Source organism: Drosophila sulfurigaster, chromosome 2R (genome assembly GCF_023558435.1).
Source record: "Drosophila sulfurigaster albostrigata strain 15112-1811.04 chromosome 2R, ASM2355843v2, whole genome shotgun sequence".
NCBI classification, from domain to species: Eukaryota; Metazoa; Arthropoda; class Insecta; order Diptera; family Drosophilidae; genus Drosophila; species Drosophila sulfurigaster.
In genome coordinates this window covers 22,069,427-22,095,169 of record NC_084882.1, presented here as the reverse complement: position 1 = coordinate 22,095,169, position 25,743 = coordinate 22,069,427, and the positions used below count along the sequence as shown (strand labels likewise).

At 40.3% G+C, this 25,743-nt stretch overlaps 1 protein-coding gene across 1 annotated transcript; it reads right to left on the bottom strand.

Moving 5' to 3' along the window:
- Window positions 1-742: 742 nt before the first annotated feature.
- On the bottom strand, window positions 743-25,289 carry LOC133836402 (homeobox protein abdominal-A). Its single transcript, XM_062266876.1, has 6 exons — window positions 23,605-25,289; window positions 21,650-22,585; window positions 20,129-20,379; window positions 17,126-17,173; window positions 2,508-2,731; window positions 743-2,368 (listed from the first exon to the last, which is right to left on the bottom strand). The coding sequence occupies exons 2-6, from the start codon at window positions 22,384-22,386 to the stop codon at window positions 1,976-1,978; spliced, it is 1,653 nt and encodes a 550-aa protein (XP_062122860.1). The 5' UTR covers window positions 22,387-22,585; window positions 23,605-25,289; the 3' UTR covers window positions 743-1,975.
- Between the last annotated feature and the right edge of the window lie 454 nt (window positions 25,290-25,743).

Below are 25,743 nucleotides of genomic sequence, written 5' to 3'. Positions count from 1 at the left end.
TTGTAAAATTTCATATTTGTATATGCTTAATATTCAATATATTTGTCGTTAATCGTTTACGTTTTGTATTTTCTCATTTTGATTTTTACTTAATTTTTTCTTTTGTTGTTGTAAATATGCGTGTGTAAGTTTTGCTTTGCTTTACATTTATAATAAATAAATATATGTACTTTATTTTATGTTCATTAGTTTAAATCAACTTGTTATTCTCATCTCTCATTGTTTACGCTAAGTATGTAAATTTGATTTGATTTTCTTTTTTTTCGTTTGTTTTTTTTTTCTTATCCTTTCGATTTTGGGAAGATAAAACTCTACGTATATGGGGTTCTTGTCGTTACTCATCTCTTTACTTTATTCATTATTCTATTATCTTGTCTGTTGTAATTTTAACAGCTTTTGTTTTTACTTGTTGTTTGTTGTTGTTGTTGTTGCAACCTTAAACTAATACGTATTTCGGAGTTTACAATTTTTGTAGCAATTAACACCTCATCCACACTCAAATGCGGATTACACTTTTTTCCATTCTTTCTTTTTAATTTAGTCACTGGCAAAACGTCCTTTGTTTTGTAACTGTTTGCATTTACGTTATTGTTGTTATCATTATTATTTGTAGATTATTATTATTATTACGTATTTGAAATCGTGATTATGCTTTTGGGTATGTTGCATACCATTCAATATTCATATTACATTACACTTAAACTTTTAATTAGGGAAATGTTTTCGGTTTTTTTCTTTTCAATTATTTATTTATTTTTTTGCGCTTTTTTCTCTTTTTTTTTTTGCATTTACATTTAATTGGTATTAAAGTTAATATTAATATGGCATTGACGGAACTATTGTAATTTATAATTCGTCTAAGCAAAAATTTCAAAAGCATTGGCATACAACAAATGACAGCAAAACATACAACACAATATATCGTAAACAAAAACATTGGAAGAGTTTTTCGAGATTGAAAACATAAACAAAAATTTCCAATAAATATGTGAGTACAAAATGTACGATCTATATCTCTATAAGTATAAGATGGGTATCATATCTGTATATATTTGTATATCCATAATAATCGTAAACATAGTTAAACGTGTATCTATACCATACTACTCATACTATATATACTATATAAGTAAGTAATCCTACAGCAGTCGCAAATAGTTTTCTGTGTTTCAATTGTTTTTCAATTTTACTCCGTTGCCATTTGTCACTGGGCGTGTGCAAAGTCACGGGGTTTATCTCTGACTATCTGACTATTCTTCGACTATTTGACTATCAAATATCGCTCATTTCCACTCAGCTATTTTGGCTCTACTTAAGCAATTATAGCTATTCTCTCTATATATGTTATATGTATGTGTGTGTGTAGATCAAGAGATTCATTATTTATCAGTTATTATGCTGTGCACAGTGGGGCAAATGTGGAGTCTATCAAATAGACTCTAGCTCAATATCGAAATGCAATGGGGAAAACTTAAAGAAAAGTTAAGTGAATGAGAATATAAAGTTAATTAAAGCCTTGCAGTTCGACAATTCGATCAAACAAATCGCTTGTGTTCCACTGTGCACAGTTATTGATCTTGCATGTGTGTGTGTGTGTATATGTTAGAAATAGACTTAAACAACTATTTACTATGTAAAACTTTACGTATTTAAGTTATCAACTTTTGTTTTGTTTTTGTTTTGTTTTGCTTTGCTTTTCGCATTACACAGAAGAGACGAAAAAACGCCAAACTCAAGGCATCAAGCGACGACGATGACGATGACGATTGCAATTGCGATTGCGATTACAATTGCGATTACGATTACGATAACGTTTACGTTTACGTTTACGACGACGACGGTGGTTGGTGGATGGTGGTTGGTGGTGGCGTTGTTCTGGTTGTATTTTTGTGTGATTTGTTTATTTTTTGATGGTGATGACGATGGCGACGGTGATGATTATTATGATAGCTAAGGGACGCTTCCACTGGGTAATTTAGGAATTGACCTTACTGACCGCCTTGAGCAGATCATGATTGCTCTTATCGAGAGCACTCATCATGCCCAGATTTCCACCAAGACCAGCGCCCAGCCCAGGGCCAATGCCAGAGCCAATGCCAACGCCGACACCGGCTCCCATGCCTAGGCCAAGCTTGAGATCATTCTGACCGACAACGGAGTGATGCAAATGGCCCGGATTGTGTGCAATGATCGAATGATGATCCTGTTGTTGTTGCTGCTGCTGTTGGTGCTGCTGTTGCTGCTGTTGTTGTTGCTGTTGTTGCTGTTGCTGCTGCTGCTGTTGCTGCTGCACTTGCTTGTTCTGCTGGGCGGATTTCATCGTCTCCTGGGCCTTCATTTTCTCCTGCTCCTCACGATCACGTCGCGCCTGTAGCGTTAGAGATAACGAAACAAAGGAAAGGCACATTAAGAAAGTGTTCAAATAAAAGTTTTTCGTTTTTTTTTATAATTTGAGATGCAAATCGATCCGATATGCAAATGGGATTGATGGAGTCCCCTTAACTTACCTGCTCGTTGATCTCTTTAACCGCGCGCAGTTCCTTCTTCAATTTCATGCGTCGATTCTGGAACCAGATCTTGATCTGGCGTTCGGTTAAACATAGTGCGTGCGCGATTTCAATGCGCCGCCGTCGCGTCAAATAATGGTTGAAGTGGAACTCCTTCTCCAGCTCCAGTGTCTGGAAGCGGGTGTAAGTCTGTCGACCGCGACGACGCGGACATCCATTGGGGCCTGCGAAAAAAAAAACGAGAAAGAATACCGACGTTAGTCACGATTGTCACGCATACAGATTGGAGAGTTTTTTTTCGTGCTGTTGTTGTTCCGTTTTTGGCAACTCTTAACGAGCTGTGAAGATGCTGTCAGACAGACAGAAATGGAAATTTTTGGCTCGCCTTATGGTCTCGACACATGTGAATCGACTGCATCGGCATCGGCATCTTTGTGGAGCCACCCGAGTGTGCGTTAAGGCGCTTGATTTGTGTTCTGCCATTAACCAGAGACAACAGCATCAACAATAATTTTGCTGGCTTGGCAATTGTTTAATTGCGCGCCAACCAGGAGCACAGCAACAACTCCAAGTGAATCTCAAAAAAGGGTGATGACAAAAGGAAAGGGGAGAGCAAATGCGAATGTGAATGCACTCTCTATGCCAAATGTCTGTTGCAAATTATGAGCAAAACAAACAGTTGCCGTCTAACCGGGCGAACGCTCTGACGTCAACAACAACAGCCAAAAGCAAGTTGAGCAAACAGCGCCACACAGTGCGAGGCGAATCGCGGCAGGACATCAGCTCCCTGGGGGTCTACCGCCGGCTGGCCGGACACTGATTCCGATTTCTTTAGCGATTGCACGGCATGTAAAGGGTGAAGCAGCGGCCGACAGCAGCAAAATCAACAGCAGCAGCAGCACCCGCTGGGGTGTGCATTTCTGTCTCACTTTTTGTTGTTTTCATTTCTCATATTTTTGTGCGCTTCTTTCTTTTTTTTTTTTTAGCAATTTTCAACGCTACCTGTGCAAATTTTTTGCGCGACGGTGTCGCTCGGTTGAAATGGGAATGCGCTTCGTGTTTATGTTTCGGAAATCAAAAATTTTGCTATCTGCAAATTGTGCAGACCCAAACAAGGCGGACCTCACTTTTCCCACTCGCTGTTTTATGACAGTACCTTTCGTTTTTTTTCTGTTGCCACTTTTTCTCGATGGTAAAGGTAAATTTTTTATGGTTTGACAAGTTGCAAGTTGCCGACAACAAAACAAGGGACCAATTTTTGCGTAATATTTTGAAAGGTGCATTTAAATGCATTTCCATTGCAGTTGTAAATCATCGTCGGCTATTTTTTACGGCTCTTGAAACTTTCTAGCAGATAAAACTTCTAGTTACTTTGTTCGCTAAATAGTTTTTATGATATAACGATTATTTTATCGTCTATGTAGCATCGCTCGATTGTTTGTATTACATACATATAGTATGGCAACAAATTGACATAAAAAACATTCAAGTTTCTCGAGTGGAGGAACTTTTGTCCACGTCGCAACGACTTGAATTCTAATCAACCCCCAGCAAGGAATGGAGCTGCAGCAGACAGGACCCAGAAATGCCAAACTAATCTAAATTATTTACACGCTACAATGAGCAGCTACAATTCGTCCCATAAATCACGACTCCCAGGACACACGCGCCCCTAAAAGAGATTTACGAGCCTCGCAATGCCAGTGCACGAGAGCAAGCGAGATAGCCACACTGCGCACACAGGAGTGCTGGAATCCAATATGGCCGCCACAGCAAACTGTGTCCGACAGGTAGACATACTCACACTCGTCTCTCAATCGCACTCACTCACTCTCACACACACGGAGCGGGAGCGTTGTCATGGCAACGACGAAAAAACTCTCAAAACTCGAGAGAGTCCGCTGTCGACGTCGACGCCGCCGTTGCCATTGCCGTTTTGGTGGTGAGTGCTGTGTGGTGAGTCGGCGCAGAGGTGAGCGAGTCAAGCGAAACCGGAATTTCAGAGAGTGAGAGAGAGAACGAATTGCTTTGAGCCAAATGGCAGGCAAACGTTGAGCTGTGAATCTCTTGGAAATGTGCGAGACTTATTGATTTTTCATTCTATTCGATGGCAGATTTCTGTAATGGCCGTCAATGGACGACACGTCACCGTCTCCCTCGAATGCACTCAATGCAGTTGAACGATCGAATTGAGTGCCCGCCGGAGCATTTAGTTTAAGCGTATAACTAAAGTAGGATGCGTAATAATATGTATTATTAGAGAAAAGCTGTGGGTCAATGATCTCTACTAAAATATATTTTGGTGTAAATTTATGGCTTCTCTTATTCAATAGTTATTACAATTTCAACAGTTGTTATTAATGTGAAATGATTTCAATAATAATGAAATATACATTATGCAATTATTGAAATCGTTGCATTTCCTCAATGTGTGTTTCTCACGCTTCTCTGGCAATTTTGAAATCAATTTGCAATTGATTTTCATTTAATCAGTGTCTTCGACTGAGTTACATCCCCGTTTCGCAGATAAAATGCAACGAATTTATTGTGCATTTAATTAGTGGTAACTAGAAATCAAGTTAAACCGCTCGATTCACAAACCGGTTCATTGCACAATTCCGTGCAAAATCAATTTTCATTTTTCCAATTAAAAATCAATTAGCGCACCATAAACTGCCGTTGCAATTGACTGACGACGCGTCTGTTCTTGGCCCGAACAGCAACCGAAACGTTGTGCCATGTGTGATTCATGGTCCAGTGGGGCGTCTGAAATGACTTATAGTACTAACATGTATGCAGCGCCCCACTGCGCCACAGTTCACAGCCCAATGGCAAATACCCAATAACCAATATGCGGCGAGTAAACAAATGTGGCCAAAACAGACGAAACGATTCCAGACGCCTTGGCGTTGGCCAAACAGCAATTGGCCAAGGTGCAGAGACTGACAGAGACAGAGGGGAGAGAGAGGCGGTAAGATTTGTATGGAGAGGTATCCCAAGACGACGCTGTCAGCATTCTGAATGGGTCGTTCTACTATATAACAATGACATTAACAATTAACAATTAAAAATATTCATAATAATAAACGTAATTGTTCAATAAACAGCGACGCGTATAAACAAGCCTCAATCATATATGAACAAAAAGCTGACTGAAACTTATGATGACATTAAAATCATAAAAACAATTCAAAGCGTACAATAAAGATACACACACACACTCACACACAATAGCACACAGATACTTGAGTAGACTGGGCAGACAGACCGACGGAATAGCGAGGCTTGCCATACACAAAAAAAGCGTCATAGTTTTCATATGGCTGAAAGTGTTGTTGTTCCTCTGTGTAACTACTAATAGTATCTGTATCTATATACACACACATAAATGTGTATATGTATCTATGAGTTTGTTTGTCTGCTTGTGCATTCGAAAGTGTTGTCCGTGGGGACGGCGACATCAACTGTTTCGTTTGTTTATCGAGCGACACAAAATTGTTGTACAATAAACAAACATTTTGTTTCTCTTTTTTTCGTTTTTTTTTTTTGCTATTTGTTTCGATAAATAATAAACAAATTTACATATCATTTGACACAAACTTTGAAACATTGTGTTAAAGTCGCTTTAACTGTTGTTTATTTTTTCATTATTACTTTTGTTGCTTTGTGGCTTGCTCTGCTTGTTGTAATTAATTCAAAGCATTTGCATGTTTGGGCGCACATAAATTTGGATTTCGTTGTCGCCTTGCAGCTGGATTCCCGATAATTGCCCAATTGTTGTCTTTTTGGCAAAGTTAAAAGTGTTTTTTTCTGTACGCATGTGTTGCCAGGCAAATAACTCAAACAATTACTAGATGATGCTGTTGACTCTGGGAAATACAATTTTCCAATAATTATTTACAGAGATGATTGCATCGATATTTCAATTGAAAGCGCAATTAGTCACACTTCATTCTAGTGTACTTCTGAATAAGCTTTCTGGTCTTAATTAAAAACATGATTTATTTCATTTTAATTATAGCAATATTCTTAAACTTCAGTGATTGTTTATGATTTGATTTTATAGACATGTTCGAGGAAATTTAATTTAAGTAACTTTTTAATTTGGTTTTCAATATAATTTCGAATTATTTACAATTTATCACTTAAAAATGATTCCACTCTCTGATGATTTAAGTTGAGATACAATAGTTCAACAAAATTATGGATGAATTGCCTTTGCATTTTACTTAATTTTGTTTAGAGTCTATCCATAAGTTTGCTGATTTATTTAATCTGAATAAACTTGAAAAATATTCAAAAAATGTTTTAATGTAAGTGTGTTTATGGAATCAACTTTTAAAGTTTCTTTGGCATGCCGCCTATGAATATAAATTTCGCTGAGCTGGCGCCTTTTGAGCCTTCTAAGATATTGTTAGAATATGTTGTTTGAGGTTAAGGGTTTTCCACCATTGTGAATGTTAGTCTCTCACTTGGACTTGTCCGCACTTTCCTTTACTTCCCTTTCTCTCGTTTTTTTCTTTTTTTTTTCTTTTGGAAATTTCACTCTGCAATGTATCTGCGGCGGGTTATCGTATGTTTTATGCTGATTTGTTTATAAGTATTTCGAAACGAACTTCCCGGATGGCATGTTGAAAGATATATAAACAAACAGCAGGCATTCAACATGCTCACAACTAGACAACAAGCACAAAATGAACAATGTTCAGTCCAAAAAAAAGAGAAACAAATATGAATGCCTCAACAATTCGCCTTGGTTCCAAGATGGCTCCAAGTTGGCTCCCTCGTGCTCTAACTCTGTGTGTGTGCTCTGTGTTCTAGCATTGTTTTGTCGAGTTTTGGGAACGATCTTTTGCGCATTTAGCGCAAATTGCAGTGTTCTTTTGGTGGAATGCACGACACAAAATGGCTTCCCTGGGGAACATCCATATCCGTTCACATCCAAAACATGCAAATGCGAGGCATTGGCAGCTAGGCAGCATCGCGCCAGGACTAATTAAACTTTCAAAGAAAAGCCGCTACGAGTCTGGCTGACAAGTTGCCGGCATTTGTTGCTGTCGTTGTTGTCGTTGTTGTTGTTGTCGCTTCTGGGTAACATCTGGCGCCTTTTGTGCGGCTTTTAGCAGACTGCGAGGACTCAAGCCAGACGACGCAAGGATGTGCTTTTGGTGGTGTTGGGCAGGTAGCTAAGCGCCGCCATTAAATTGCCAAGCACAAGCGTTGAGGGTGTTGGGGGATGACATGAGAATGAAGCAGATGAAGGGGGAGGAGGCAGTAGCAGAGAGCTACTGCAAATAATTTATGTTTATTAAATTTATTTAAATTTAATCAGACGCGCGCGGCATTTTGTTTTCACTGCGCCAGGATACAAACAGAGCTACAGAGGGAGGATGCGGAGGTGTGCTGTGGGGTACTGTGCTGTTCTTCTGCCTGCTCGAGGGGTGATTGCTATAAGATGTGCCTGGCACAACCTGGCAACGACAGGCGGCGCAGAGACGGGGATGCTTTTTGTGCAATTTATGTGCAATGCGTTGCCAATGTTGTTGTTTTGCGTTAGCAATGCTATCTGCCCAACCACGCCCCCCTCTCTCGCTTCTTCCCTCTTCCCCCACTCGATTTCCAACTCCAGCCCCAATTCCAACAAAGTGCCAGCAACAGCAACAGCAACGGCAGCAGCATAAATTGCTAATTGTGTGCTTAATCTTGGAAAATATATGGCAGGGCGTCGCTATCTTTTTGCTTGCTGTTCTGTGTGTTCGGCATTTGGATTTTGCCGCTTTTCCGCAAATATTTTCCAGCACTAAGCGCCCGTTCCTCGTTCCTTGTTCCTCGATTTTCGTTCCTCGGGGGATTAATATATTCTCATCAAATATTTCGCGCCATTATTGGAATTGCTCCCTGTTACAGTTGCTTTTGCCCCATTCAACTGGCACTTTGAGCTCTTTTTGAGCATGATATTGCGGCAGTAGAGAGGGATTAGGATTAGGGGCAGAGCTTAAGTTAATGTAAACACAAATTAAATTGAAAATTTAGTCGAGACAAAGACATTGCAGACTAATTTCAGCCAAGTACACTTTGAATTAAGTGTAGCATTAAATGTAAAGGGTGTCATTGAAGTTTTCTTTATAGAATGTTTGGTTCATCAAAATGAAGTCCAGAAATGGTAATTGAACTTTGTATTTGCGCAGTTATCGAAAGGGAAGTAGTTGTTAGGGAATTTGAATATGAAAAGAATTGCTGGTAGCCTCTTTAGTTGATTATGAACTCGCAGCAGGGCTTATGGCAACACTGTGTGTGTAGCTCAAAAATTAGAAGAAGTTGGTACACTAAATTTAACAATAATGCTATTTTTAACTAGCTTGCTTTAGAATGTTAAAATTATTAAAATAAAGAAAAGGATACTAAACAAATATTAGATTGCGTTCACTTTACTTTTGAGTTGAAATTTTTGTTTGTTCATTTACTTGATTCTAAAATAAAACTTGATTCTAAAATAAACTCTATACAGTTGCATCTAGCTACAAAAAGTGATATCTCATTATGTTAAAAATCCAATTCTATTCAAAATCTAAAATAATTATTATATTATTTTATTTAATTTATATTGTATTATTACATTTTAAATCTTTTGTTGATTGATTTTAAATTCTTATTTTTCATAATTTTAAACAATTTTGTTCAGTAGTAGTAATATTATTTTTTGGAATATAAATTAGAACAAGCTATAATATTTTGTATTATATTATATAAAAATATAATGCAACTATGTTACTAAATTTAAAATTGTTGCAAATTAAATTTACTTTTTAAAAAATCATTTATTCATCATATTGATATATCCAAAGAAATAAATCTTGCTATCGCAAATCTTATAACTGAAGAGTTCTATGGCAGTATGTACTTTATTTATGTATGTGCTTTATGAGGACCTAAATCTCGTCTGCTATTTATCTGTTGTGTTTCGTAGAGTCGCAATTGTCTGCATATGTTGGTGGACTATCATTACACGATGATACAGATATGATCACCTATGCCTCCACTTCGTTGGGCTGCTGCTGTTTTCCGGCTTCTAATATTGCCCGAAAATGCCACTAATACGTGTTTCAGTGTGTATGCGAGTGTGTGAGTAAAGTAACATGGCAACAGCAAGAGTGTGAAAGAGAGAGAGGATAACAACGCATAACGACAACAGAAACGGCAACAACAGCAGCAAGAACAAGAGGAGCAGCGCAATGGCAGCCATTAGAGCCATTCACCCTTACTGTCTTTATAGCATTTTTAATCTCGTGGGTGGTTTGGCTGCCTCCGGCACCACCCACATGCCCACTCACAACCACATTCCCATTTAGTTGCCAGTCTCATGTTTTCAGTGCCAGCAATGAGCCACAGACGCTGCCAGGACAAGAAGCAAGGGGGAGTGGGAGGGGGAGTGGGAGGCAGGAGAGTTACAGACGTGGTCGAGGACGAGGTCGGAATTTTTTGCACGCACTGCAAACACGAGGGTGTGATAAGACAAAATACCCGCCATAAATGTGAAAAATATATGGCCAGAAGTTAAAAGGGAAAACGGAAGAAAACGCAAAGAAAGAGCAAAAGAAAGAAGGAAAGAAGGAGGCAAAGCAAAATCAGAGGGCGACTCGACGTTGCTCTGAAAGTTTCGATAAATTTGTTGCGGCGTTGGAAGAGTGAGAAGGAGAGAATGAAAGGGAGTGAGGAGTGCGAACTAATTTGGGGCAGGCAACAGACAGAGAGAGAGAGAGCGAATGTGGGAAGGTGGGGTTTGTGGCAAGCGGATGCGATTCGGGCAGCTGGAACATTTGTAACGATGGCCTATAAATGGTATTAGGCGTCTAGAATTGGTAATCCGCAAGATTTTTGCCTGCGCTTGACAGCTGTCGTCGTTTTGGCCACAGCTTCCGGGGCACGCGTCGCCAAACTGACCGCAGTTCCCCTTCCCCTTCTCTATCACTCGTTGAGTGTGCGAATTTGTGTGTGATTGTGTGTGTGTATGTGTGTGTTTTTGCCTCAATTTAATTGCAAATGAAAGGCGTTTAATGCGCGCCAGTTGCGATTAAAATCGCTGCGAATCGACGCGACAATTCAACGGCAATTCAATGATGACAATGAAGTGGTCTTGCTCTCTGTGAGCGTGTGCAATTCAATATGTGTGTGTGTGTATTTGGTTATGTGTGTGCTTGGTCGGGTCGGGTCATCAACACTTTTTGGCGCCTTTGTCTGGCTACAATGAGAATCAGAAAAAAGAGAAGAGAAAAACCAAAAGCAGAAGCAGAAAAAGGTTCAGCATCAAAACTGCAATTGGCCTCGTCTTGCCCTTTTAGACGCCTCATTGGCTTTCGGCAAAGGCGAAGAAACTGAATTGAAATTGATTGCCTTCATTGTCGTTGTCGTTGTTGTTGGTGTTGCCAAGTTCATTTGGTGCGTTCTATGAACCTTGGCAACATTATATCGACTTTTATTGAAAACACATATAAATTGCGCCAAGTGAGAACTGAGAGCTGAGCACTGAGACTCGATTGTCGAGTTGTTGTTTCCCCAATGCGCTATACGGCTCACTGCACACTCACACACACTCTAACATCTCCTCCTCCTCTATTGAAGAGAGTCTCGAATCGAGAGTCAACAGTCGTTTGCTTCCATTTGGCATTTGGTAAAAACAAACACGAATTTCGAATTTCTATTTCGTCGAGCAACTTGAGCAGATGTCGGCCATAATTTAAGTTGCGTGGGCCTCGCTTCGAAACGATGACGTATTAAAATGCCATTCCATGAGAGAGCGAGACACAAAACAGTCGGAGTCGGAGTCGAGTCGAATCGAGTCGAGTCACTAGGCAAACGTGACATTTAAATTCGTATAAAAAGCATCGATCGATCGACGCATTTGCTGCGGGTTCTATATTTACCTAGCCGTGCACATAACTCATGCTTAGCCTCCATTCTCATTCTCATTCCTATTCCCATTCTCATTCCCCACTCTTCACTCTCCACTCTCCGCATAGAAATTTCAATATTCAGGGTCTGACTTCCCGCGGCGCACACAATACTCGTAATTTCATATTGCCAGCGTCTTTCCTGTCTAACATTGGGTTTAAGGTGTGGTCCTGTGTGCTCCTGAGGCACACTCACCCACACCAGCACACATACACTCAATTGATAGCTGGCTGATTGGTTGCCTAGTTGATTTTGACTTCGACTTCGACCCCGACTTCGACTTCGACTCCGACTTCAACCGCAGACCACAAGCAACGCTGCAACTCCAGTCTGGATAATTTAAACCATTTTCTCATTTTCTATAGCTGACACAATTTGATTAATGACTATTCTGAATGTTGCATTCATTCCATTGTTGAGCAGCCATTTAATAAAATGGTGTCTGCGACAGGTTTTGTGCGCTCTGATCCTTAAGCTCACATCCTGCATTCAATTTATGACAGTGCTGTCAAAAATAATGTGAATGGCTTCATTAAAGACGAGAAGAAAGTTGCAGCAGTTCTTGGCAGTGACAAAAGATTTTCACCATTGAAAGTGTGTGAGAATAAATGGGAATAACGAGTTTCAATTACAAACAAAATAAAAGAATAAACAATGAAGAATAAACCGGTTAAACGAACCAGTTTGTGACGCAGAAAAATCAACGATAGTTTCGTCGATGTTATTTGTATGAATTTTAAAATATTTCTAATAAATTTAATAAGATTAAATGAAAAAAACTTTGACTTGGAAGCGATTTGTCTGCACTTCATTTGAAATAAGTTATATTATACTTTTTATTTAAAGAAAATAGTTTTTCATTTAATTTTACTTGAAAGCAAACGTTGTGTTATTAGAATTAGAATATATTGTTATTATAGAATTAATTATATCGCAAATCCTTTGCATTGACTTTGTTTATTAAATAAGTTTGAAAACATTCTTTACATTAAAAAAAAAAGTTCACTTGGCAACAGTTTATGAATATTATTAGACTAATACATTTTACAAATCATTCAGTTGAAAGCAAAAGTTTTTTATTGTTACTATCGCAAGTCATTTGCTTTGATTTTGTTTATTGAATGAGCCTCAGAAAATTCTTAAAATTTTTAATAAGATCCAATTAAAATGGCTTTCTCAAGTGGCCACACTTATTAAATGCGAGAACACTCTGCTTGCCGTCTGCTGTGATCAATTAGTTACTACTATAATAATCCATTAAGAGCTCTTTCATTAATGTTCATATGCGCATATATGTATGTATATCCAACCATACAATACAATAGGTATAATGGCTCATATAGCTAACGATAACGATGACGATAATGCGAATAATGGGCGTAATCGCAGCTCGGGCACACATAATAAAAGTTTATCTTTTCAGATTAATGTTAAATATATGTAGTATAACTAAAACAATTGCAGAGTGCATTAACCGCCGTGTATAATTCCGCAATGAAATTAATATTAACGACTACTTGCACTAATTAATGACAGCAACAACAACAACAACAATAAGAAGAGAAACAAAGCCACAAACGAAATGGAGACAGTCACGCAGAGTGCGGAATGCGGAAAATGACTGGGAAATGCAGCGTAGCACGCGAGGCGTGAAAAACGGCTCAACACAAACACACAAAATGGAAACTAAAACAACGAGAACGACATTAACAACAATTTGCTTAAATACAACTAAGTTGAAATAAAAGTTGAATGCGAATTTTGCTAAATTAAAATTAATGAAAACGCAAAAGTTCACGTGTAGGACTTTGTGGCACGGCAAAAGGAATAAACTTTACACAGAGTTGTGAGAAAGAGAGGCAGACGGAGTGGGGCGAACGATTGTCTGCGAAACGTGTGCGCTTTTAATTTGATTTCGTCTGCAAAATTTACATGTCTGTCATGGCAATGGGGCATGGAATTGAGCATGGAGTATAGCGCCAGTCAGTCTGTCTGCCACTTTGACCCCTCAGGCAGAGACTCACAGATAGAGTAAGGCCCTAGAAAGGAGAGAGAGAGGGAGAAAAATTGTTGTCGAGCCGTGTACTGTGTTCTGCGTTTGAAACCCTTTCGCCAATTTGCGCCAGTTGGGCATTAAAACCGCAGATTAACAGCCACACACAGGGTAGTTCAAAACTCCACTCGGCTCGGATGCGACACAGGCAAGGGGGACGGGGTATCATTGCCGTTGCAATCGCAACTCGCAAACGTGTCATTTCGAATTTTCCGTTGCCGTGGAGAAGGCAACAAAAAAGAGTCTATATGCCACGAAACGTGCCGATAACACGGTGTCGCACATTTACCCCGCCCCGCTCTCCACCACGACACGCCCTCAACGGGGCAAGCTAGAGGGAGATAGCAATGAAAAAGGAAAAGAGAGAGATAGAGCGCGAGGCAGTCAAATGTAAATACAAGAAAATAACAACAGAAAATCGGAAATTAAACAAAACCAAAACGAAATGGAATTCGCTTATCGCGCCTCATAAATTAACCCTTGCAGCGTCCGCACAGACCGGAGAGAGAGATAGCAGATAGAGAGTGAGACGGAGATGGCGACCCGGACTGGGCGTTAAGTGGTTGCCGGGGTCGCAGAGGCCGCGTTTATCTGCTCCGCCAACTAGATCCGAGACTGCATCTGCTGCTGCTGATGCTGCAGACCCGGAGACGCGTCCGCTGTCAATGACATTGTGCATGCGATCGACAGTAATTGAAATTGATATTGAAATTGAATTGGAAATTGAAACGAACTCATTGTGACTGCAACTGAGAAACTGAGACGCCGAGTGAGATAGACTAAAAATGGAATTGTGACTGTTGTCAGTTTAATTCAATGCTTCGATCGCGATCGCTTATCATGAGTTATGATAATGGCATGTTAAATTAATAAAAATAATGAATATTATTGTTTAGCGCGTCGCTATTCGCGCGCTATCGCTGCCATGAAGGTGAAAAGCCAAACCCAAATGAATCAACAAAAGTGTCTGATGCTTGAAGGTTGAAGTTCAGCACAGAACGAACTATTAACAAGGGTTTGAAAATAGACAAGATCGTTGACTGAGTGCAACAAACATATTCTATTGAACATCATCATGTAATGCGATCTGAGGAATGTATTTGTAACAAGTTTAATTAAGATCAAGTAATTTGCATTCCAGTCTATAATATTGACAATTGATTGATGTGAGGTGAAAACTATTTGAGATAAGCAAGCAGCTGAAACTATTTCTTTAATAATTTTCGAATATTTGTCAATTGATTTTATTTTATTTCTGTCTGTCTGAGCTCGTTGTACTCTACATATTTACGACACGATTGCCAGTTCAATTAGAGAATGCAAGAACAGCGAGTTAATTGCTTGTCAAACAGCGACTCTGAGTGTTGTAAATTGCGCAAAATGACTCCAACTAACACTTCGATGTGGCATGATTTATTTACAAAGCAAACACAACGATCTCTGCGAAGCTGTGCTTGCAGAGTTTTGCCAACTCGCATGTCAAACGATCTGTGAAGCAAAAATCACAGCCATGGCACGTACACAGAGCCAAAAGCAACGGGGGCTTTGGCCCTCAACTTTCATGGGAGCCTCACTCCGACTCCCTTCGGGGGCGACTCCAATTCCAGCCAAGGGCCAAACTGAAGCTGGTCAGATTTGTTTGTGCAGCGCCAATTAAACGGCTCGCAATTACATGGCATAGTCAACAGACGACTGTCAGCTAGGGGCTGCAATCAGCACCGAGTGTGTGAGAGGAGCTTGGCTACACGGTGCGTATGCGCAATGTGGGCGTCTGCCCAAGCCATAAGTCGAATGTGTCTAAGGCGCATTTAATTCCAATTAATGGCACCACTGGGCGAAACTGTTGACGTTCAGAGCATACAACAACAAACAGCAGCAGCAGCTGTATTTACGATTGTCGCACAGTGGTTTAAAGTTGTTGGAATATACATCAATATGAATGTAATGTACTATTTAAATTGAAATTTAAATATAGTTTATTAAATGCTTTTTTTTTAAATGAAGTAAATATTCATTTAAACAAATGTGTTTATCTGTCAATTAAATTTGAAAAATTTAGGGATATCTATTTATTTGATTTAGTTTAAATAGTTAAAATTAAAAATTTAATTTAAAAAAAATAAAAGAGAAGGGTCTCTATTTTTTTAACATTTAAATTCATTTTATGAAATGATGGTTTTAAGTTAATATATATTGAGAAAAATGTGTTTTTGTCACTATTATTTTTTTAAGGCAGTTGCGAATTTAGCTTGGCATTCGCGAAATTAGTATTTGAAATAGTTTTCTGGGTTTGGTTTGCTGTTTGTGTAGTGCAGTGTTACACTAATTTCAACTAATTGAAGCAATCGAGGCAACAAAATTGTTACGTGTCGCCCATTAACCGAATCGAATGGCGAACGCAGTCGTTAATCTTTTTTATGACTCCCATTCCCATTCCCGTTCCCATTGTGCGCGATCGTGAGGAGCTGTTGCTCTGTCTGGTGCTACCCGTGTTTGTTGATGGCTCTGTGTTGTTCACTGTGTGTTCTACGGTCTTAAGTTACTTACATTTTTATGGACAATGAATCGTTGAACTAAGTAATTAAGGGGGAAATTGCATAGCAGTCAACAGTCAACAGTCAGCATTGGGGCAGGGACAGAAAGGGAGAATGAGTTTGGAAACAATCGCTGGGAGCATAAGCAACACGCCATTATCGGGCATATAAAACAGCGATCGTTGCGGTGGTGATCGCTAGTCAGTAGTCAGAGTGGAATGATGACCATCGTTATGCGAGGCGCAAGACCATCCGTAAAATCGTAAATAGATCATAAAACGCTCGTAAAAGCAATTTAACGACGATGACAACAACAATAATAACAAACGAGAACGATACACGATCCACGATTCGCGATCAAAAGCTGACAATCGAATTGATCAATCGGAATCAAATCGAATCGAAGTGAAGCGAAGCGAAGCAAAGCGAATCGAATTGAGCTCGACTCACGATTATGGTCAACAAATTTGGCGCCTCGAGTGAGCATTTGGCTACGTGCTTAATTCCATTTCGGCCATTTGCTTGTTATGGGCAGCACACATAGATACAGATACAGATACATTTCTGTTGGGGGGGACTTTGCATGCAATTGAAATACGCTGAGAGCGCCGGGTAGTCTATCAAAGTGATTTACGATCTTGCCCGACACTTGACTCGCATGCCATATGGACTCGAAATTTCAGTTTGATTTGCTGCCAAGCAACTTTCACGAATTGATTGTTGGCTGGCTTGCCAGTTGTGCCGGATGTTGGCCATTGTCTTTGGCCGGATAGCCAAAAGTCACAGGACTCAAATCAAAGAAAGGAGAGAATATGAATTGCAGACAGAATTTATGACAGGTCCGAGTCGAGAGTCAGCAGGAGCGAGCCATGTGACGAATGTGAAGGGTTCAGCTGCTGGCGAAAGTCGCAGCAGGTAAATGCTGTTCAAGGACATTTCAGCGTAAAAAAAATATGATGAAAAACGTCTGGCCACATTTCATAATTTCATATTTGCCGGATAACCCATTTCGCATTTCCCATTTTCCTTTTTTCCAATGCCATTCGAGTGATTAACTTCAAGGGTTCTTTAATGGTACTTACCATTGAAATCGCCACAAACGACTCGCTCAAAGGGACTTCCCATCCAATCTGAAAGAGAAAAGAAAAACGTTAGTTTTTTATAAATACTTTTTTTTTTGTTTAGTAATTTTTAATGTGCAGGCCATAAAGGAGTTAGCCTTGAGCATGATGGAAGAACGCTAACTACACATGGATGACACATTACTTGGTTAATTTCCTTTCCATTTTTGCATTCCTCAAGCAGCTAATTGACATTCTTCTTTTTTACTGATGTCTGCTTGCATAACAACATTCACTCAATGCTCGCTCGCTATCTCTGTCTCTATCTTTGATGCTGTCTTTGTCTCTGTGCGCTTCTTTGTGCAAACCACTCAATCAAGTCGTTTGCGACTTAGTTGTCAGCGCCATGCATAAAAAAGAGCGAAGCGACTGCAGTTACAATTCCAACTCCAACTCTGACTGCGACTTCAACTTCAATTCCAAGGCTCAGACAAGACCACCAACAAAGTGGCCAATGACCAGTGCCCACAGTTGGAGCACAGAGTGGAGCAAAGTGGACCACGACCACAACGATGGCTGCGACTGTGACTGTGACTGCGACAAAGCGACGCCTAATTAATAAGCAGATGAAGCTGCTCGGTTTCTAGCTCCGGCGCGTTTTTAATTAAAATACACAAATTTCTGTGCATTTTGCCCCTGTCGCTGTTGGCATTTTATGGGACAGACGAGCAGACAGTCAGACAGAAGGACAGACAGACAGACGAATGGACTGAGAGACAATCTCTAATATGTAGAAATTCGCTGGGAAGAGTCGCGGCTTTAGGGTTAATGTTATATAGTAACTAAGCGTAGACACTTTGTCGCATTGATGATTGCTGAATTTATATGTATATGCAACCATTTCCATCTCCCTCACTCACTCTCAATTACATGCATCTCTCTCTGTTGCACGTGCAGCGTTTACAAATTGCAATTTTCCTGCTGCATTTCTTAGTTTTTGCTGCTTTTGCTTCGCTTTTCCACATAATTAAGAAAACTTAACCTCTACGCTTTCTTATCAGCATAATCAGGCACAGAACTGGCAGCCCCTCCAAAAACACACACATTGTTGTTGTTGCCGTTGTTGCCACAATGTTGGTGCAACGATGTGAAAATGAAAATTCATTCAGACGCCTTGGCGTAAAATATTAAAATTCATTAGTTAAATTGCATTTGGCAAGCATTCAGCTGTAAAGCGTTGCTGTTGCCGTTGCCGTGTCCGGGTCTGGCTTCGACTCAGTCTCTGACTCGGTCTTGACGTGTCTGGCTGCAGTTGGCCAACACAGGAGCGACAGAGAGAAAGCCAGAGCTGAGTGCAGTGCAGTGAGGCAGGAGGTGGTGCGGGAGCAGGGGGAGCAAGGCAACATGTCTTGACGTCGCGTCGATTCTGGCCCAAACAACATTGCCACAAGCGAGCAGCACTCCTCTCTCTCTTCCCCTCTCTCGTTCTCTCCCACAACTTGCATTGTTGGTGGAAGGTAAGGAGGGAAGACTGCGGCAATGTGTCGCGCACTTGGCTGCCATAATGGCGTCATGCTCACATTTACTTTCATCGCAGCCAGTCGTCGTCTATGATCTCGTTGACAAGTTTATCGTTCTCTTGTGCTGTGAGCGAGAGATATGCAAAATACTTCATTGTCCCGAATACCGTTTGTCTGCTTTTGCGAATTTTCAATCCTACTAAAACTTAAACAGCTATGAAATCTAACATAATTATAATACAAGATAAGATAAGCTAACAAAAGAATGTCTGATTTATCCATAACTTCTATCACTCTTTTGCATATTTAATATGAAAAGATTTTACAAAAGATTAAGAGTAGCCTATCTGATCTGCAGTAAAATGCTTTATTAGCTTTCTTATTTCAAAAATTATCGTTTCTTTAATTCAGCAATGCATTTGCACCTTAATCAACTGCGTTTCTTCAAGAGTTGATAACTCATTTGAATTTGGTATATATTCATTATTTTGATGATTATCATTATTCATAAGGCATTCAACCCCTGGAAAAGTCGCACAATATTATAAGGAAAATCGAGTGCAGACCGATAAATAAATGAACAAATAAATCAGCTGCTTGGGGCAAGGCAAAAATGCGCGTTGACGTTGCCAGAACGAGGTTCGCGTAAATTAAACTGACCCACATAAATTTGTGGGCGAATATTTCGCTATATTCTCATACTCGCATTGTACTACGTTTGGCGCATAAAGTAAAAAAAAAAGAAGACATCAGCTGAAGCACCACAAAACCACTGACAAAATAACACAACACTCAAAAAAGTCAGCCAACAAAAAAGAGACCCAAAAAATGTATCTGTATCTTTGGCCGCGAGTATCTGACGCTGAGTGATTGTCAGTTTTTTTTTTTAATATGCGCGGGGGCACATCTAAGTAGCTCTGAGAGTGTGCGAGTGTGTGTGTGTGTGCGAGTGTATTTGGTTGTGTGTGGCAACCTTGAAGCTATTTAAATTACAAATCGACGCGCCGCTCCAACAAAACGAAAACCAAAAAGAAGAAAACGAAACGAAACAAAACGAAGAAACATTTTTCAACTATTTTCATTTTTTTTATTTACTGTTGCCACTTTTTAGCGCTCTGTTCATCTATTCATTCGTCTGCTTCGCTGTCTGTCCGTCTGTCTGTCGCCGTCAAAAGAAACAATCTTGTAGTTCGTATTTGGCAGAAGACTTATGCGAATCGAACGACTTGGAAATGCCCCACAAAGTGTTCATTATGAATTTTGAATTGGCCCAGAACGAGCGCGTTTATCTATTGTTTATACGCCCGAATGGCCATAAAGGTATAAATTAAATAGCTGCCCCGCCATTCTTCTGCTCATGCTCACGCTGATGCGGCTCTCATGCTGTGCCGGGCGTTGATTTATGCAGAATTTAATAGTAATTTTTATGTGCTAGCCTCAGCATTGCAGCATTAAAAAAAACAATTCAACAACCATTCGATCTTCTGCTGCTCTCTTCACTCACCTGTGAGCGTCATCCAGGGATAGCGCGGCAGATCCGCAATACCTTGGCCGGCACCTCCGGCTCCGGGCACCACGCCGGATGCGGGCTGTGTGCAGGCATTGCCCAGTGAGTCGACGCCAATGGCTCCTGCGCTGGCCGCTGATACCGCCGAGGCGGCAGCCGCATGCTGATAGAATTGGGCAAAGCTGGCGGATGCCGAGGCAGGTACGCTCATCGACTGATAGCTGTTCATCACGGTGTCTGTGTACCTGCTGTAGAAAGAGACAGAGAGAGAGAGAGAGAGAGTGGGAGAATGGGAGAGACGATTAGCATACAGTCAAAGTCAAAGATGCTAATGAGCCACACACAGAGCGCGACTCAAGTCACAGTTGTAAACGAGTAGTTGTTGCCTCTAATTGCGCACTAATTCCATACACGTTACGCCCGCGGCGACTTTTAGTTTTTTTGTGTGTGTTTGTGTGTGTTTTCAAGCCATTTGCATATGCCCACAGCGGAAGGTTAATGTGCGTGCGAATCTTGTGGTCAGCATGAACAAATTGCCCAGCTGGCAACATCAGCAACACCGCAGCGCTGCCCTAATTTGTCCAGTGGACAAAAACCTTAATGGCCACTCTATGAATGGCCAATGGCCGAAACGATAATTAGAGCACATTGCGCATGGATTTGTGGTTGACCAATGGCCATTCTTGGGTTTTGAATGAAGGAATAATGTTTTAAGTGCTATTCCAACTTATATTTTATTATTATTCTTTCAATTCTGCAGCATTAATCAAATCGAAATCTTACCTATTGAGTGATCTTTCTTATTTTATGATTACTTTAAAGTGGAAATTTGAATTCTAGTACACATTATTTTAAATACTTTGCATAAATTTGGAATGCAATTAAAATAATATTAAATTTTTAAATTTTAAATCGGAGTTTTTTGTTGGTTGTAAATTACTTTTAATTTGGAATATATATTTCTAAATTCTTCGTATTCATTTGGAACGTAATTATATAAGAATTGCATATTATATATTTTGAATTGAAATTTAATAAAGTCTTTTTTTAAAATAATTACTTTCAAATTAAAGTTCGACGTTTAATATTTATTTTTTCTATGCATATTATAAGTGTATATATGAAATTGGAATTCAATTATTTCTTGATTTAATTATTTGAAAAAATTCAAAGATTTAATTGGATTAAAGTCTGAATATTTATATCTAACTTGTGCACATTATAAATTGATATTTTGAAGTCAAAAAAAAATATTTTTTTTAATCTGGCAATATGTTTTATTATTATGTTCAATTCAATATATTTTAGTGAATTTTTATTTATATTTAATGTTCACTTCAAGCATTATATTTTATTATGATTTCAAATTTATATTTATAAAATTTGAGTTTGTGATTTGCAAGAAAATTTGAAGGTTTGAAGGAATTCCTTTTTGCCACCTAATTTTGAGTGCAGTAAATAATCACAAAAGTCCCAACTTGGGAATAAGTAAATAAATGAGTACAAAATGATGCTCACCTGCAGGATTTGTCTTCGAGGCCTGAGAAGCCGGGCATGCCGGAGAGGCCACCGTGGCTGGTGGGGTGATTTGACACGTATGGATACATCTTGCTGGTGGGTATGGCAAATGGGGAACTGGCCGCTGGTGAAGGCGAGCTGCTGCTGTCGCCGGTCTGTGAGTTGCCCGCCGATGGAGGCGTTAGCAGCAACTGCTGATGGGCGTGGCCCAGGGATTGATGACCACCAAGGCCAGAGACGGATCCTTGCGAACTGACCGCAGCTGCGGCGGCGGCTAACTTATTGATGTGCTGCTGCTGCTGCAAATGCAGTGCGGCGGATAGTGATGAGTACTGTGATTGCTGTTGCTGCTGCTGCTGTTGTTGCTGCTGTTGCTGTTGCTGCTGCTGTTGTTGTTGTGTGGATGATGAGGGCGATGAGGAGGAGACCGGTGAGTTGGAGGATTGACTCAAGTGCTGTTGGCTCAATTGGCTGCCCAGTTGCAGAGCACTGGAGCTTGGCGACAGCGACGAGGATTGCAGATGGCCGCTGTGGCTGCTGAGACTGCTGTTGGCGCTGTTGCCCGGATGGATCACAGGCGACGAGACGGCGTTGGATGCTGAGGCGGCGGCGGCGGCAAGTGCGGCGGCAACTGCTGCTGATGACGAATTTGGGGAGGTTGAGGTTAAGTGCGAACTGATAAATGGCTGAAACTGTGGGTACTTTGGCAGCATACTATCGAAAACAAATTTTGACATTGCACATATTTTTCTCTAGCCGAGAATTTGCCTTGGAGTCTGTTTTTGATTGGATTTGATGATTCTCTTTTTTTTTTTGGGTTATTCTTAAATGGATGCAGATGATGCTTGGCTCAATTTGATGTCGATGTCGATACTGATGTCGAGTTCGATTTCGATTTCAATTTCAATTTGGTTGGCGATGTGGCAGCTCGTTTATCTGAATTGTTTTGGATAAGACTTTGATGGTTTCAATGTGTGTTTTTTTGATTTTGCCTTTTAACAAATTTGGTTCGAATTCACTCGATCATTTCAATACGATCCTGAGTAGGATTGCCTGTTCAGTTGGTTAGAGTGAGATAAGCATATGGCCAACAAGATAACAATCTTTCTCTGATGCCTTCTGCTTTCTCTTTCCTTCCTCAAACTTGCAGTTTCTGGTTTACCTAGCAGGATTGTTCAGACTGTCAGCTGACTTGGAACACCTTTATGGGAGGGGCATTCACAATTATCAGCAGGTCGTCAAAGGTCGACAAAGGACTGACTCATACTTGAGTGTATTTCTAAATGAGTTCGGCTGAACTGAAAGTATTTTCTCTATCATTTATTTTCACATATAACATGCTTAATATATAAATCAAATGTCTCTAGCAATTTCAGTCGAAACTAATTTCGTTTTCTCACTAAATAAATTATTTTCGAATTAATCAAATTAAAATGCACTCACAAATAAGAGAACACAAAACACTGACAGTCGTAAGCTCTGTGGGATATGTTGGCAAATATTTTTAAATATTTTTCAAAAGACTCATAAAAAGAACATTATCCAAATGGATATATGCGATTGCGATATAAATCTTATTTTTTGCGGGATATAGAAGCTAGACAAACAAGTCTAGAAAACAAAGAATACGCTGTCGCTGCTATATTCACAATCGTGGAACTAATTCTGAACGCATCGAAAATGTTTTGCACAATGCCAAAAATGAAGGTTAGTAAAATACTATAAGAAATGGGCGGGGCACAAGAATGTGGATTAGTTTTATATTGCAAATTGTTAGTATAGTTCAAAATTGGAGAGTGAGTGTTAGCAGCATAGAAAGACTATGATAGAGAGTATAGAGAGAAAGAGAGTGCCACGTATCCATCCCCTTTTAAAATGTTTGTGCAATTCGATAAAGGGAATAATGCAAGATATTTTGTTGATATTTGAACTTAAAATCGTTAGCGGTTTTTTACCTTTTTAGCCTAGAATTTTATCGCTGACATGAAAACTGTTGTGAAGCGTTTTGTTGAAAGTTTTGCAATTTGAATTCACAACGAAATTTGTTAAAAGTTGCACTTTGCAGCTGCTTTATGTGTGTGTAGTGTGTGTGTGGCTTGGCTTGTTGTTGTTGTTGTTGTGTGTGCTGAGTGCGACGTTTATTTGTTGTAAAAGTAATTAAACTGCGGCCATCAATTACACGGAAAATGCACGAGGCGCGGTTGAACTGCCGTCGCTTGATTTATAGGCGCGCGATTTTTAATAGCTGCGACGGCACTTGGCACTTGCCTCTCTTTTGCCACTTGGCGGGATGCGAGTTGCGAGTTGCGAGCTCGGGTCAACTGGGGCGTTATGTATTTTTATTGCCTTGGATTTCCTTAGCGATGATTCACAACTCGAGAAGCGTGGGCGTTCTCTAGTAGAAAGTCCCGGCGCACGACGTCTTCTTCTCTTGTTTTTTTCTCCGACTTTTACGACCTTTCGAGTGCGTGTGGCAAGTTGTCTGTGTGTTTTTTTTGGTTGTTGTGTTGTTGCACTGAGAATTGGGTTTAATTACTTTGTTTTAAATGCCATAAAGCTGAAGTCACACAGGTAAACACAGAACACATCAAATTCAGAATGCAGAACTGTGAACTATCGAATTGTGCGTTAATTTAATGGCTTTTTAATTTGTAATTTCTCTTGTCTAATTTTTGTGTTTTTATATGCACTCATTTGTTGTGACAGTTTTGTAATTGTTTATCTTAGTTTTGTCGTCGGTTTCTCGGTTTCTCGGTTCACGCACACACTTTTTTAACGATCTGCGATAACTGTTTTTAGTGTTTTTACTGTTTTTTACTGGAGTTTTAGTGTGAAGTTTTGCTTGATTGATTGCTATTTTGATTGTTTGTCGAGTGTGTGTGAGTTTTGTGTGTGGTAAATATACTTATGATGATTTTTTTGGTGGCTGCTGACGGCGATTTTTATGAGCGCTTCGTGCCACTATAAACCGCACTATAAAGCCCGTAATAAGCGGCAACAGTTAAACGACAATAAGAATGCAACAAAATAATAAACAGAGCGAATGCGAACGCGAATTTCTCAACGCGACTGCGAGTGTGAATGCGAGGCGAGTAACGTAATCGTAACGCAACGCAACGTAACGTATCGTATCGTATCGAATCGAATCGGAGATCGGCAGAGACAAGTCAAGTGAAGCTGAACTGAGCTAAACTGAGCGAGCGCTGTTCCGCAGACACTACTGCGCGCCACGATAATAAATATTATAATAAAACGAAATTTTTAAAAGAGTATAAAAATTTCGTGTAATTGGTAATTTTTGCTGCCGACGTTGGCAGCGGCGCGAGCAGCAGCGCGACGTAGCAAAGCGCAGCGCAGCGTTTGTTGGCGACTGCGAGGTTTTTTTTTTGTTTTTTTTGTGGAGAGTTTGGGTCTCAATTTCTGTTCGTCTGTCTGCTGGATGGTTTTCACTAGCTGACTAGCTGACTAGCGAGCTGGGGCTGGGATCGTTGTGTCTCCAATGTTTTTCGATGCCGCCGTCTCGATGCCGGGCTGCGAGTGGGTGCGGGTCTGTGTATGTTGCTGCTGCTGGCGTGATGGCTGGCGTTGTGTCCGCGTCGGCCGTTGTGGCGTTACGAGCAGCGAAACGTTTATGGCGCAATACAAAAGCCATGCGAGGCTGAGGCCGCAGCTTTGGCCACGCAGAGACAGTGTCGCCGCCGTCGTCGCCCAGTCAGCAATTCATTTCAAGCGCTACGCTTAGTCTCTCACAAACACACACACACACACACACACATACGAGCGAATTCACACGCAAATATGCAGTCAATAGTCTCATGTCTCTGTCGACGTCGACGGCGCAGCGATGGCAATAAGAAACATGGAGCTCACAGCTATTTGTCTCGCTCGCACTCACTAGATCGCAATAAAACGTTAACAGCAGCAGTCTGCAGCAGCAGCAGTTGCTCTTGCTTGCTTCTTTTTGTTTGTGTGCGTAAGCATGGCTGTATACGTGTGTGTCTGTGTGTGTTTGTGTGCTGAGGCATGATGGCCGTTCATTTTGAGTCAGAGAAGATAGCAAAGCAAACTGAGCGCAACTGAGTGCAAGAGCGCGT

Coding starts and splice junctions, on each gene's coding strand:
- LOC133836402 (XM_062266876.1), bottom strand. CDS start 22,386: ATGTCAAAATTTGTTTTCGATAGTATGCTGCCAAAGTACCCACAGTTT. Junction 17,174..20,128: donor TCCCTGGATGACGCTCACAG/GTGAGTGAAGAG, acceptor TTTCTCTTTCAG/ATTGGATGGGAAGTCCCTTT. Junction 2,369..2,507: donor TTAAAGAGATCAACGAGCAG/GTAAGTTAAGGG, acceptor CTAACGCTACAG/GCGCGACGTGATCGTGAGGA.